Genomic DNA, 14,786 nt, shown 5'->3' with positions numbered 1-14,786 from the left:
GATCTCGCCGCACCCGAAGGCGGCGTAACAGCTGAGCCTAAAGAAGAAGAAGAAGAGGAATTGGGCGGGAAGTCGAGTATATATGTGCGACGAGAAGACGCTAGTTAGCGAGCACGTGAGCTGTTTTCCATCGCCTGGTCGTCAGTCTGGCGGCGTAGACGCGCTGTTTGTGTGACCGATAAGTGGAGAAAGTGAAGGTGAGAAGCCGCTAGTGACGAAAGCAAGAGATCTCTAGGCAACCATTGAATCAGATACTACCTAGGTACCGCTCAAACACCTCCGTCGAACAAGACACTTCCTTTCTTTGTCACTTCACTATCTACGCGTCCAATCAATATCATACAAGATGCCCGTCAACAACATTTCCACCCAGACAGACGACGTCACCGCTCGCGCCGACGCGACTGGCGATAGCGACTCACCCATCGACCGTAGCTCGCGGATCAATGAGCTCAAGGCGACTCAGACGTCACTCGTGGAGCTGATGTTCGATCTGGTCAAAGATAAGGCAGAAAGCGTCGGCAAGGATGAATACCTGACGCAGATGGAGAAGCGGCTGGAAGAGTTGGAGGAGACCATTCGGCAGCAGCGCGAATGTCTGGACGAGTCGGAGCGCGAGTGTCAGTCTCTGACTCTTGCAGCGAAGATGTACAAAATGAAGAGCGAGTTGTACGATCGCAGGTAGGTCCTTCCATAAGTCTTTGGGTGGCCGAGGCTAATACATTACCGTCAGTGTTACTCAAGAGACCGCCATGTCTACGCAGGTATGCCACGAGCCTGACCTCCCTAAATGTCCCAAGCGAAGCTTGGATCAGATGCAGTAAGTACACCTGAACACGTGACCGAGCTCCCACTGACATGTACAGATCCGAGAGTGACAGCCAACCTGCACCCGCCGCCAAGCGAGTCAAGGTCGCCAAGGAGCGTGTCATCGTGTGCATTTTCTGCTTCCGGAATGGCATGCGGTGTGACTCCGGGGAGCCATGTCAGAGCTGCCTGAAGAACCGTAGCAAGTGCCAGCGGGCGAGGTGTGCCAACTACAAGGCTGGCAAATGTTCCGTCCCAACTTGTACCAGGGTACATGAAGATGACGAGCGGAAGTACAAGAGGACCGTGAACGCAGGCCATGTGGGCAGGAAGGATACGGGTGGTACGTCTAAGGGCGGTCAAGGTGGCGATGGAGGAGGCAATGGCGGTGGTGCGTCAGGTGTACTAGCAAAGGTTTCTGAGAAGGCATGAGGGAGCCTGGAGGTCGTCAGCTCGACCGCGAAGATAGAAGACACCATCCCTGAACCAATGTAGCCACAAACGTCATCTTAAAGAACTAGGTTTAAGGGTGTAAAAGTACCCGAAGGACAGCACACCTCACCATATCATAGCTTCCGAAGCCTCATAATACAAAGTAGCCATAATAAGAATCTCATCAACCCAGCATACTCCTCTTCCTTCCCCTCAATCTGACACCCTCTAACCTCTTTAGAACACCCCTAGCTCCCTTCCCACACTCCCCATACGCCTTGAGCACTTCCTGGAACAGCGGTTCCGCAGCGGGATGTGTGGCCGAGAACGCCCTCTCAAGTACGTACAGATCAACAGCCTTGTCCTCGTCTTGTATGCTAGCAGTTGTGAGACCGAAGTCGATGAGAAAGATGTCACCAGCTAGCGAGTTGGTGTTGGATTCTTGCGGAGGATCTGCAGGAGGAAGGTCTGGAGGTTCTTCGCCGTTCATGGCGGCCTCGCGGAGTGTGCTCGTTGTCTGTTTTCCGCGTGGTATTCGTCGTTGTGGTTGTTGTGCTGGAGTGTCTGGCGACTTGGGTGTTCGTAACATGATGTTACTTGTTGTGAGATCCCCGTGGCATACTCCCAGTTCGTGCAGCTTGCCTACTTCCCGTCCTACTCTTCGCATCAGGTCTAGTATTTCTTCTTGTCCTTCCTGCGCGTCTTTCTTATCTTTTTCCCTCTGTGTTACTTGATGTGCCCACCCGTCCAACACTTTCCTCACAGTCCTCCCATCCACATACTCCAGCACCAACCAGCCCGCATCCCAGTCCGCGCCAATCACCCCAGGTACATTAACGCCATCCCTCTTGACTCTTATCAGACTTCGTGCCTCGGCTAGCAACCTCTGCTTTGTAAGGCGCTTGTCTAAAGTGGGATGTCTGTATGGCTTTGGTGGCCGGTATTTGACAACGACGGGCGTATGGGGCGTGAGGAAAGTAGTCTTGTATACAAGGGCCTCGGCGCCTTGTGTTATGATTTCGAGCGCATCCTGAGAGAAAGGCGCGGGGAGCGTGTGGAGGGGACGCGACGTTTCGGGCGGTGGTGGGGGTTCGATCGGAGGGACGACAGGCGGCTCGGCCATTGCGATGCGGTTTGTATTGATGGGCGTGGCTTGCTGCGAGTTCTTGGTTGTGTATCGACCAGAGGATGACGTATTGAAATTGCAGGGCGTAGGTGATTTTGGGATGTGGGTGTCGACTGGAGATATTTTGGTGTTGACATTTGAAGCTTCGCAGTTGCCCCGCGATGCGACACCAGCCTTCAGCCCTGTCACGCTTATCGATTCTCTAGCTTCAACACCACGCGAGCATCTTGTCGATCACCGTTCAACGGCCATGGCCACACTACAGTACCGAAATTAGCTTTTACCCTGACCGAGTCGCTGTTGAGCACAGATGGAGATTACTTCTCCGGATTTGCAGATTCATTTCATGAGATTGCAAACTGTGTCACGGACATACAAGGGTTGCTGCTAGCCAGTGCCTGACTTTCTGGGGAAGGTAGCCTTTGAGTCAAATCATGGGCCTCATCTCACAATTGAATAGCGTTCGTTTTGAAAGCGAGTGTGATTGCATTTAGGTATCTCATCCTACATGATCCACTCTTCCTTGTGCATCGCCTGGTTGCGGCGGTAGCGAATGGATTTGGTCAAAAGCACAGTATCTTCCAACAAACAATGGTAACACAGAACTGAAGCCCCAAGAAGGCAGTGAGCTCCAGCCACAGGCCATTGAGCTCACGTCCATAAAGCATATCCCAAATCGCCCGCCCAAATCGCCGGGCCAAAAACCGTAGAGCGTTCCCGCCATGCTCATTAAAAGCAGTTCGCATAAGAGTCTGGGGAAACAAGAAGAAGGGGTGGAAAAGGAGATCTTCCCAATGGGCAAGAGACGAATGGTAATCGTGATATTCGAAAGATGGCAAAAGTGACCTTGGTCAAGTGCAGCAAACAAATGAACTAACAAACAAGGAAAGGTTCGTAATGGGCCGTAACAAGAGGCGTCCGGAGAGCGCCACAGTAATATGCACAGGGGAAGAGACTCCCAGTTTTTCTTTCCAATCCGTGGTTGATAGCTTAGAACACGGTGCTCTTGCGCTTCTCAGCGCTGGTAAGAACAAGCTTGGGCATGCGGCGTTGGCCAATCTCCTCGGGACGGATGTCGACCAGGCCGCCTCCAACGGAAGCACCGTCATCGCTGCTGACACTGTTGGCGGTGTAGGAGCGGTTGATGGAGTTGTCGCGAGAGCGTTCCTTGGAGGCCTTGCGCTCTGAGCCAATGGCACCGTTGGCAACAGCGCGGAGGCTGCCGATGCTGGGCCTGCCCGAGAGGCTGCCACTTCCTCCGCTGCGAACACTGTCGGAGTCGTTGTCGGACGAAGGGAAGTGGTCGCTGTCCGGCGAGGCGCTTCCGCTGCCGGTACGGTGAGCGCGGCGGCCGATGCCAGCTCGCACAAGGTTGCCTACAGCCTGGCGGCGTTGACGAGTGGCAAAGTTCTTGCTACCCTCATGCTTGGTAGTAGGACGCTCCTTGAGTTCCTCGATGGAAGGAGGGTTGCGAGGCTGGCGAACTGGGTGCTCTCCAGCGCGTGCTTGACCAGGGCCGAATGTGCCAGTCATCGGGGTGGCAGGGAAGCCAACCGGGCGGGTGAAGGCAGAGCGAGGACCCTCCTCGGCCTTGCCATCAACAGCAAGAGAAGACAGGTTCTTCTTGTGGCCGCGACGGAAAGCGTTGGCAGATGGCGGTGGGAGCGGGACCACATCCTGGGGTGGGGTGTTGGACTTCTTCGGCGGCGAAGTGCTGCGCGAACCCCATGGGCTGGGGTTGCTCTCGTTGGGAGGAGAGACGTGGAGCACTGGAGTATCAACCTTGGGCGGCGAAGTAGCGAAGCGGGGAGTTGGCGGCGGCGGCGAGTGCGACAGACCCGACATACCATTCTGAGCCTGCATGTCGCCATTGTCCTGCTGGTAGCTCGGGTCAACGACGTACTGGTACTGGCCAGTCATCTGGTTGAAGACAAGGTAGACACCAGGCTGGTTGGTCTCCTGGATGGCAGCGGTGTTTCCAAACTGCTGGCCATAGGCGTTCATCTGAGGAGTGTATGGTGTGTTGGGGTACTGCTGTCCACCGCTCATGTTCATGTTGCCGAACTGCTGGGTCGTCAGAGCAAGGAGTTGCTGCTGGAGCTGCTGCTGCCTCTGGGCGAGGTAGAGCTCGGTAGCCAAGAGCTGAGCCGCAACGTTGGGGTCCATCTCGCCGTCATCGAATTCGAATTGGGGAGGGGCCAGGACCTGGTTATAGAAGTCGGGCTGCTGCTGTTGCTGCTGGTACTGGTTGACACCGCTGAAGCCAGAGCCGATGGCAGTCTGGGGACCACCCTGGTTGGTTCGGTTGAACTGCCTGGAGTTGTTGGCGTTGTTGGCACCAATATTGTGCTGGCGCTGCGAGTAGGGAGCCGAAGCAGGGGGCTGCGCAGACGTGGGAGTCTTGGGCGCCGTGCGGAGGCCGGCCAGGAGGTGGGAGCGGCTGGTGCGAGGAGTCGCAACCGAGTCCTCGGCGATGGAGGCAACCTTGGGCGGCGAGGCGACGCTGAGACGCTTAAGCTGAGCGCCCTTGCCGCGAGAGGCAAAGCTCGAGGTGGGACCGCCAAAGCCACCCTGGGATTGGAAGTTGTTGTAGGTCATCTGAGCAAGACCGCCAGCGTCCATGCTCATTGTGGTGGTCTAAGAAGAGTTGCGAACAAAGAGTAAGGTGCAACAAGGAGTATGCTAGGCGCACACGGGGAAAGATACAGAATCGAAGAAGGCCGGAAGAGGGAGTGTTGGCAAGACGGAAACCGAGCGTGCACCGACGAGACGTTTGCTGTGAGGCAAGGGTGCGAATTGGCTGGCGATTATGGGATTAAGGATCGTACAGATCGGGATTGTAAGGTAGAGTTGATATCGAAAACCGGCCGATGGGCAATGTAGTTGGAGCTATTAACAAGTTCTTCGGGCGCTGTGTCGTTTGATGTGCTGTCAGAAGGATCGAGTGGTGACGGCAGCAGGCGCGGTCTGGCAGCAGCGAAGATATTTATGAAGGGGAATAGACGAACAGGCAGCGACGGGATCACGGGCAGACAAGCTGGTGGTTGATGCGTCGGCTGGCGAGCTCTTCTTCTCTCGGGGGAGCGACGGGACTGGCGCGCTCGCACAATCTCAGATTAGGCGGGGGGTAAGCTGGTCCAACTGGGGGAGCAGGTAGAAGATGCAGAAGCGGCACTTGTTGTCGAAGAGAGCGAAGGGAGAGAGGTAGAGAGGAAAGGGCGAGATGGAGGGGCCAGGAGAGAAAAGTGACGAGCAGCGGAGGAGCAGCGAGCCATGGACGAATGCGAGCGCTATAAGTGACGGGGGACCTGTGGCAGCGACAGCGACCCTGCATCGAGCCTAGCGCTGGCAGGCCCCCTGGCCGCGCTGGACGCACGCTTGAAACGCTGGGCCTGATGCGTAATGACTGCGCTTGGGCCGTTCCTGCGTGCGAAGGCCCTCGTGTGCGAGCTGGAGCACGTCGCTTTGATGCCGTGACGGTGCATTGCGCGAGGTTGAGTGCTGCTACTGTACACAAAGCGTTCGCTGCTCTCGCGGGTTTCAGGCGCTGGGCGTCATTTGCGGGATGCTCGCTCCTGCCGCACCGGGCGAGGGCCCTGAGCGCTCCTGCCCGACGCCACGACCGTACCTTCCTCGCGGCGCACCCAGCAAGGGCAAGAGCGACTGGCAAACAGAACCACCGAAACAGCGTCTCTCATTGCTCGAGCCCCAAGCCCACGAGCACACCGCAAGACGTGATCCACTGCATCGATAGCGTCTATCTACGCCATCTCGGCCAGTCGTTCGTAGCGTCCCAGTAGTTACCAACGGCGGTTATGCGCCTGCGCGCTGCTACTGGCCAGTCCCATCGCGGCCACCGCAGCCCTTCAGCCACGCACACTCGCTCTAAATATACCCACCACCACCTGTTCACCAGCTCCAGCGACTCCTCTGCAAAGGCATTGGTGTGCACTCGTCTCTGCTCCGCAACGATGAACAGCGTGGCATGCGCATGAATGGACCCAAGCCCGGCACACTCCATCTCAAATCACTCACCTGTCTGTCAGCAGTCAGCTTCCAAATGTCCGCATCTCCCACGCGCAATCTGCAATGCATGTCGTGCGGGAGGAGCATGCTTGTTGGCGTGTGCCGACCCCGGACCTGGCTGCTGTCACGCTCCCACTGCAGATCCAGCGAGATGCTCGGTGCCTTGGGGCGGCCTCGCAATCGAGTCCCTTTTTTCCACCTTTTTTACACGCGTCGGCTTCCGCGGTCTTTCAATCAACTCGTGCCAATGCGCGTGCAGCCCCTTCTTCGCTGTCGCCTGCCGTTTCGTCCCGGGTCTACCCTGCTGTCTCGCTCTGAAACTGTCGCTCCGTCTCAACCACCGCAGCCCGTGCGTCGCTCCCTCATCTCGCTAGACTCTCCCTGCAGCAACGCCTGCCAAGCCAGACTTGAAAGCGTGAAACATGCTCTCGTTATCGTCACCTAGCGTTTGGGCCCCCGAAGCTGTGGGATGCGGAAGGCGCGCTGTCAGGGCGATGCTTGAACGCTGATCTCCATTCGCGTGTGGGGACGACGCCCCTTCGTATGGAGAAGTCTGAAGACAACTCACAGGTACGTATCATCACCCAAGCAAGCTCACCAGTCGCGCCGCTACCGCCTGCTGTACATCGTTAGACTCGCTTGCCCTTCGCGAGACTATCGAATCTAGCACCGAGGCCCTTCGGAGTGAACCCGGCTACCGGTATCGTATTGGCAGCCGTTCGGTCAGAGCCGCCGTCTTTAGCGGGCAGTATGACTGCTTACGTCCGAACCGGCCGATTGCCCTTCGAAAAGAACATCATCAGAACGCTTTCGTTCTGGACCGGAAGCCAGCGGCAACGATTAGTGGGGCGCATGAGCCCGTTCGGGAGCGCAGAAAAAAGGCAGGAGTGAGGCGCAGGACTAGACACGACAAGGCAACACGAGTTTTATATGCCTCGAGGTTGGAAGGCTTGACATGTCCAACAGAACGGTGCATCGCAAAGTCAGCATCGTCACACGTCTTATCCAGACGAGTTCCCTCACCAGACAGACAGCTACTGCACCATCAGCACTTGAGCACGCGCTTGCGCAGCTCTGTTTCACGAACACGATCGTCGAGGCCGTTGGAAATAGTGTGCCTCTGGCGCCGCAAGGCTGCATGTTTCGAAATTTCCAAAGCTTCTCGCCCACACATCGCGTACACCTCCAATCTTTGCCTTGGCTCACCAGTGCGATGTCATCCTCCCACTGGATCGATGCTATTAGACATCGTCCATGATATACATACTACTCTGGACCCTCCATTTCCTTCTCAGTACCACGGGGTGAGAGACAAAGCAGCTGAGAAAGTCTGCTCTATCACCTTGTCCGCGCTCAGCGTAGTCACGCGGTCGTAGACTGATGGGGCATTCCAAAAGGTCTGGCCTCTTCCACGTGAGGGTAAGGAGTGCGCATCAATATGAAAGAGTTGACATGTCGTCAGCGCAATACAGTGTAAGTTCTTCAGTTCATCTGTCGCTGACGGATAATTTGGAAAACCGACGCCGTTTGACTGATAATGTTCCCGTACTATTTGGAACGTGTTAAACATGAGGAACGACGCTGTTGCTTGAATCCGCACAGCCAATCGTCCAGTCGCATCTAGGAATCATCCTGTCACTTCTACCAACCGTCCAGTCGCATCTAAGAGGACTTTGCGAGACCCACTAGTAGTGTTTTCGCATGTTTGACACTTGGCATGAGACTCGGCACGAAACATCTGACACCACATGTTCATATAGCTCTTTTTAACCAGACTTTTCTCAAGCGTCGCGAACATCAGGCAAACTGTTTCGATCAGCGCCGTCGCCCGTTTTCCGATGTCTGCGGCAGCGTTAGTAACGGAGCGATGGAGACTCTTCGGCACGCGAGAGAGGAGTATATAGTCACCCTCGACGCTGCGCATCTTCTAATAACCAGATCTGCAGCGCATTTCCCATCTTCTACTACCTTTCTACTACCATCGATATCTTCTACAGCATCCTTCTTAATATTCACTAATACTCTTAATTGTCATCCTGACATTTCGACTTAATCCAAATCATCTCAGCCTAATCCAAATCATCATGCTTTTCTCGAACATCGCAATTGCGGCTTTGGCCCAGAGCTTGACTGCCTCCGCTGCCACCATGATGGTCACGGTCGCTGCCAACAATAAGTTCCAGTTTACGCCTAACTCTATTGTTGCCCAACCCGGCGACATGGTCGCTTTCAACTTTGTCAGCCAGGTACGCAACTGCTTCCATCACTTCACCACTACTCCAACAGATACTAACTCTATCCTCACAGAACCACAGTGTCGCCTCCTCCGACGCAAACAGCCCCTGCCAGCCCCAGGCGAACGCCATCTTTTCCGACTTCCAGCCCATCCCCGGCAACCCCAACGGCTCCCCAGGTGCAGGTGGCGCTGGCGGCGCTGGTGGTGCTGGCAATGCCGCTGGAGCTGCCGCTGCCGCTAACGGTAACGGTAAAGGCAACGGCCGCAACCGCAACAACAACCGCCAAGCTGGAAACACACCCATGTTCATGGTCCCCGTCGTCGACAACCAGCCCATGTACATCTACTGCTCGCAAGCCCAACATTGCCAACAGGGCATGGTCATGGTCATCAACCCGCCCAACGCTCAGGCCGTAACTCAGTACCAGAACCTCGCTGCTCAGGCAAACAACAACGTTTCTCCCCAGGGTGGCATCAGCGGTGGACAGGTCGTTAACAACCTCGCTGGAACTACTCCCAAGAGCGTCCTCGGTGGTACGGCTGGTGATGCGGCAACGGCAGCGAAGGCGGCTACAAACGGCAATGGCAAGGGCAAGGGCGGCGGTGCTGGTGCTGGTGGTCTTGCTGGATTCCTTGCGGGTCTTGGTAAGAACAACGTCGTCGTTGAGACCAGCTCCAAGAAACTCTTCGGCTTCCCCGGTGCTGGCGCCCTCGGTGGTGGTGGCGCGGCCGCGGCCCTTGCTGGAGCTGGTGCTGGAGCTGGTGGTGCTGGAGGTGCTGGCGCTGCTGCAGGCGGTGGTGGTGCTGGTGCCATTGCTAAGAGCGGACTCAAGGGCTTCCTTAACGGACTTGCTCAGGGCGCCAACTAAGCATGCACATAAATAGAATAGATATATTTGGTTGAGTAGGAGGTCGTGGGTATGGGGTTGGAGCTGTATGGTACAAGCACGACGATATCGATGGTAGTAAAAAAATGCTGGTCATTGAAATGTAAATAGTAGTAATACATGTCTTATGAACTTTATTGGAATAGCTTCTATCGATCTCCGTCAGCGCATCGTGGGAAGTCGGGTTGGTAGCAGTGACGTCACTTTCATTTTCGCAAGTAGCTATTGTTCAGCGACACTCCTTCACCCACAAACCAAACAACAGACAGCGTATGAGATACACATTTATAGCTTACCTTAAGCGTTTATAAAAATGCTATTTAATCGACACCGCCATACGTCGTCACTAACAGGACGCAAGTCATCACGACCCAGGGCGCGCAGCAAAGTGAGAGTAAGTACACACTGTATCCAGAACAGTAGTATGAAGCGAAGTATTCGCCGTTCTTTGTCCAGCACAGCTTCACTTGCTATGTTCTTTGCGACGGTACAATGGTAAGCCACAACAATGGTAAGCAGGCAGACATCTAGCAGTTCGCTACCCATGCGTCCACATATACCTTGATATCGACTTCTTCCAACCTCCAGACACGACTCCTACTCCTCTCATATTTTGCTTCGCGATTCGATCTTGCAATAGAATCGACATTTCTTTATACAAGCATCTCCTTCAAGCACTACCAGCCATAACATCGCCACCAAAGTCCACAACCCACACCCACCAAACACGACAACACGATGCTGGACACTATCTCACAGCTGCTGGCCCAGCTCACCATCTTCTACCTCTCCACCAAGACCATCATTTCCAGTTTCGACTTCCCAACTCCCAACATCTCCATCCTCGTCAACGACACTACACGGCCCCCATCTTCTCTTCCATCCACCCAGGCCCGTTCTCAACCCAGGCCACACATCATCAGCAAGCAACGAACATCAAAGACGAAGAAGCCAAGATGCAACATCACCCCCAAGATCAACGAGCTATCGTCTCCTGGTCTCCAGTGTGCAACTATGTAATCGGTCATAGAAAGAGAGACTGGAGAGTGTTGAGCGCTGGTTCGCTAACGTCTTGTCGTATATGGTAAGTTGATTGCAGGCCCACTTTTATTTACCTTTTACTAATCTTGATGGCAGATTTGCAGCAGTGAGCGTTGGTAGAGTCTCTGATATTCGAGATCAGTCAAGAAATAGAGGAATATGCGGGGTTTCACGTTCAGGTTATGCGAAGGGCTGATGGGTGTTTTTTGCGATTCTTCCCTTCTGCTTATCGACAGGATCGGGGGTCTGCTTCAAGTGTATTTCACCATCGTATCATACGGAGCAAGATTGGAGTACTTTTTGTATAATTTCGATAGTGTCCTAGAACTCGAAATCTACTATTGGTCTCTAAATGCAAGCAGTGTATGGAATCTATGTACTGGAACACGTCTCCCCTATCATGTCCCTGTGTGGCTTCATCGCACTCAACGACGCTTGCCCAGCATCTCCACACCTAAGCCATCCTTGCCTTCCTCACGTGTAATCTGCTCGGCAGCCTTGACGAGATCGTATGTTATGTCGTCTCCAACAACGCTATCCTTCTTGTAGTTTGGATGCGTTTGGACGAAATGCCTGATCCACTTGGCGGCAGTCCAGTATGTTCCATTGGCGCGTTTGCGGATCAGGTCCAGGTACGTGGCGAGATCGCAACGTGTTTCAACATCGACGTTCATGCTGTTGAGGTAGGATTCCACAAGCGGGATGAGACCCGGGAAGCCATTGCCATCGGAAGTAGTCTTTCCGTTGATGACTTCATTGATGGTCATCTGCTCATACTCGTCTTCCACTGGGCCGGTGGGCGTCGCTGGGCGACTGGCATTTCCAGCTGGTGTAGATGTACCCGTTCCACCCGACTTGTGTGCCGAGAAAGGGTCCTTTCGGAACCAAAATTTCTGCGTCGATACAGCGTCGCGGATGTGCGCAGTTTCCATGTTCTCGCTCACCAGCGTGATGGGAATGTAGAAGTTGAGGTTGAATGAGAGGATAGCACGGGTCAGTAGCACAATGAAGATCGAAAAAGCAGCATTTTCGAAATCTGTGATTTGGATCTCCATGGGCCGGAACTCGACGCGCCAGCCCATGTCGGAACCAGCTGGCGGTGGCTTGAAGCGCATGTGCTGCCAATTGGTCGACTGCAGGTTTTCAAAGTGGTCGGCCTTGGTAAGGTCCAACTCTTGAAGGTCTTCGGCGAAAACGACAATGGGGTCGCGGATGAACAGGTGAGCAAAGTGTGTCGCTAGGAGATCGTCCATGCCACCCTCGACTAGCCGTTGCTTGATGTCGCTGTCAATGATGAGATCAGGGTCAAGATATTCAGGACGTAGGCGAGGATCTTGGGAGATGTAGGTTGAGTTTGATGCGTAGCGAGATTTGGGTAGTCGCCATCGGTCGTTCTTGAGCGGCTATGACGTGTCAGCGGATCCGTGATACTCAACAAGCACATGACTTACCTTCTCCCCAAGTTCTTCGGGCGTACGATCATCGACCGCCCTGCTAATCTGGTTCCACCGCACATCGGTGTCGGCCAGGAAGCCCTTGTATATGGGGGTCGCCGCCGTCAATGCTAGCAGGATAGGTGCTATCGGACTGAGCTGATCGTACATCTTCCTTCCCTCTTCAATGTTCTTTGCCTGGAAAGTGATCTGCAGACAGCAGCTTCCCATGCCAAAAGCCATGGCATCCATGTGGATGTAATTGTCCTTGGCAGCGCCATTGCGCACGTCGTCATCTTCAGGCCAGTTATGCATGTCATAGTTGACTGTAGGATCCTTCCACGGCCATGGCGTGTTCTTGTCCTTGAACACAGGGACGTTTACTTCGACCTTCCGGCCCCTCCGCCAACGAATGTTTGCTGCCAGTGTGGGAAAGCGAATGTGTGGATTGGCAATTTCGTCCGGAACAAACTGGGAGCGCAGCTTGGGTCCTGAAACAGGATATGATGGTACGATACAATCGGCCGATCCAAGACGAGGGAACGTCGTTAATGTGATTGGAAACTCGGTCTGTGCCATGTGATCCTTCGCTATGGTTCGTCTGCAGGAAAGGTGAGCAATCACTTCATCGACGATGAGGTGGTCTGATCTACCTCCATTTCATGTTTGGTTCAACGTCAAGCAGGTCCTTGAAGCCAATGCCCCAGGGCTTCCCAGGAGTTGCTTCGAGCATGAATCTGCCGAACTCAGGATGGAACACCGGCGCCGGGTTTTCCTTTGCGCTGCCATGGTCAGTACAAGACGTCCAAATATGGACATTCAGGCTCACTCGGCGTCTCCGGTTTGCAAGTCAGGCACTCCGCCGCCCTGCTGCAGAAGCTTCTCATCGTTGGCCAGTGCAGCTAGGATATCAGCCTGACGGAGCGACAGTCGGACCTTGCGGTTGTCCTGGTCATAGCAAACAACCAAGTACTCGATCTGGACGGCAGTCAGTCGCCGACGCTGCAACGGACGAGCGGATGGTAATCCTTCACCTCATCTCCCCAAAGAAGGGCATCCCTCTCCTTGCCTTTAGCATTGCGCCAGATAGCGAGTAATTGCTGTCAATCACATCAGTACGTATTCCTCCGGGGTCTTGTCACGGAGCGTACTTCAATTCCCCATGACCTGACCTGGCCAGCAACTTTCTTGGCCTCTGGCCAGTCAAGAGGCGTTCCAAGGGCACTTGATATGGCATTAGCGAGGGCGGCGTGCAAAGTAGCACGGATCTCACAGCAGACCCATCCCCAAGTTCTGTAAGGCGTTGCGGTAGGCAGTCCAATGCGGGTTGGTGCACGGGCGGGCCGAGCAGACGTGTGAATGGATGGCTTCTCGTCTTGAACGGCGATTGCGGGGAGGTGTTCGGGGAGCACTGCAGATTATAGGACGTTTAGCGGGGTTTGATGCAACGCAGGGCTTTTGCAGTTTTGGACGCGCTGCAGACGCCTCGGTTTCCTGCGTTATCAAGGGATCGTCGGATGGCGGGCGATTGAAGGAATAACAGTTTCTACGCGCTCCGCTGGCATCGACGGGCAATTTGCAGAGCTAGAGTCGGGTGTATGGATTATTAATGCGCGATGCAGTAAGCAATTCCTGTGGCCCCTTCCGAGGAGGAAAACCCCGCCGATGACGCTTGCCTCTTTGGTAAGCTGGTCACGACATCAACTCACTGTGACACTTCTGCTGTGCGCGCATTCCATCTTTGTTTGCGCAACATGGTTGGGCATCCTGACAGCGAGCCCGCATGTGCAAATGCGCACGGCGTAGTCTCCTGCTGCCCACAATGCGCCTCGCCTACCGCTGTCTTCAACCACGTGCACGCATGTCGCTACGCCGCGCAAAGCCCTCCTACTGGCGCAGAACCACGCCGCGTACCTAGGTAGAGAATCCCGATAATGTACGTTGCGAAAGGGTCCCCTTGGATACCATTGTCGCGGGCCGCGGGCTCCGGTGGCATGATACCGACTGCGCCGCAAGTATTGGCTCCAAAAGCATCGACGACTTGTCTCTTCTTCGCTCTACCAAGCCGGCTCATTTCTTGGGCGGTGGTGTTGTCTGAGCTAAGCAACCGCCACTGCGGTACTGCACGACCAGGATCGGCTGCTGCTAGGCGTGCCGCACACTTTGCATCGTCGAGGTGCACATCGCCTTGCATATTGGGGGCACCAGAACGCAAGGTTATCGTGCCCTCGCTACTCTGGGCCTTCTGCAGCTACTTGAGTTGCAAGGTGCGACTCCGATGAGTTGTTATTCGACAGATGATACAATATGCGGGCAGCCTGTTTATATTGGGACGAGCCTGCGTCAGTCGTGGGCTGTGGTGCGAGCACTGCGGCACCATTCTTCATACATTCGAGGAGTAGCAGCTATCATACGACTGTGATGCGCAAAGTGAAACAGGATATAAGGTATTAACTTCTAGATTCAATAACTTCTACGTCGCTGGGCCTGAAAGCCGGTGGTATCTCTTTGTAAACGCCTGTCAAAATCCCCAAAGACTCGCACACTTCTAGTAAAGTGTGTCGCGCAAGAATGCCTAGAAGAACAGTAATCGTGAGATGGTAAGCGCTTGTTTCGGCGCACCGAAACGCCCAACCTATGATCGAGCCATCCTAGCAGATGGTGATATACAGAGAACGCCTTCAGCCAGTCTGCGGGCCTGGAAACCCTTGTGTATGTGCCAAAATGCAACTACTACTACTAAAAGACAAGCAAGAAATAGACCGTAGTATACGTGAAGCCCTAGTGCCGAGCGTAGC

At 54.6% G+C, this 14,786-nt stretch overlaps 6 protein-coding genes across 6 annotated transcripts; 3 read left to right on the top strand and 3 right to left on the bottom strand.

Annotated features, from left to right (window-relative positions):
* Positions 1–346: 346 nt before the first annotated feature.
* J4E84_004398 (uncharacterized protein) lies at positions 347–1,239 on the top strand (the record flags this gene model as incomplete). Its single annotated transcript, XM_049387003.1, has 3 exons — positions 347–681; positions 734–820; positions 867–1,239. 3 exons carry the CDS (start codon positions 347–349, stop codon positions 1,237–1,239), a joined length of 795 nt encoding a protein of 264 aa, XP_049245773.1.
* A 184-nt stretch (positions 1,240–1,423) lies between these two features.
* On the bottom strand, positions 1,424–2,362 carry J4E84_004397 (uncharacterized protein; the record flags this gene model as incomplete). The annotated part of the gene is made up of 1 exon (XM_049387002.1): positions 1,424–2,362. The coding sequence occupies one exon, from the start codon at positions 2,360–2,362 to the stop codon at positions 1,424–1,426; it is 939 nt and encodes a 312-aa protein (XP_049245772.1).
* A 993-nt stretch (positions 2,363–3,355) lies between these two features.
* Positions 3,356–4,993, bottom strand: J4E84_004396 (uncharacterized protein; the record flags this gene model as incomplete). Its single annotated transcript, XM_049387001.1, has 1 exon — positions 3,356–4,993. The coding sequence occupies one exon, from the start codon at positions 4,991–4,993 to the stop codon at positions 3,356–3,358; it is 1,638 nt and encodes a 545-aa protein (XP_049245771.1).
* Positions 4,994–8,538: 3,545 nt separating this feature from the next.
* On the top strand, positions 8,539–9,496 carry J4E84_004395 (uncharacterized protein; the record flags this gene model as incomplete). The annotated part of the gene is made up of 2 exons (XM_049387000.1): positions 8,539–8,637; positions 8,699–9,496. The coding sequence occupies 2 exons, from the start codon at positions 8,539–8,541 to the stop codon at positions 9,494–9,496; spliced, it is 897 nt and encodes a 298-aa protein (XP_049245770.1).
* A 756-nt stretch (positions 9,497–10,252) lies between these two features.
* Positions 10,253–10,534, top strand: J4E84_004394 (uncharacterized protein; the record flags this gene model as incomplete). Its single annotated transcript, XM_049386999.1, has 1 exon — positions 10,253–10,534. One exon carries the CDS (start codon positions 10,253–10,255, stop codon positions 10,532–10,534), a length of 282 nt encoding a protein of 93 aa, XP_049245769.1.
* Positions 10,535–10,980: 446 nt separating this feature from the next.
* GCS1 (Zn finger-containing GTPase- Activating Protein for ARF) lies at positions 10,981–14,062 on the bottom strand (the record flags this gene model as incomplete). The annotated part of the gene is made up of 7 exons (XM_049386998.1): positions 10,981–11,958; positions 12,007–12,589; positions 12,642–12,770; positions 12,818–12,966; positions 13,023–13,088; positions 13,140–13,399; positions 13,903–14,062. The coding sequence occupies 7 exons, from the start codon at positions 14,060–14,062 to the stop codon at positions 10,981–10,983; spliced, it is 2,325 nt and encodes a 774-aa protein (XP_049245768.1).
* Positions 14,063–14,786: the final 724 nt, after the last annotated feature.

The sequence above is a fragment of the Alternaria hordeiaustralica genome (genome assembly GCF_023758085.1).
Source record: "Alternaria hordeiaustralica strain BMP 2776 chromosome Unknown scaffold_6, whole genome shotgun sequence".
In the NCBI taxonomy this organism is placed as follows: domain Eukaryota; kingdom Fungi; phylum Ascomycota; class Dothideomycetes; order Pleosporales; family Pleosporaceae; genus Alternaria; species Alternaria hordeiaustralica.
This window is presented reverse-complemented; position numbering and strand designations above follow the sequence as displayed.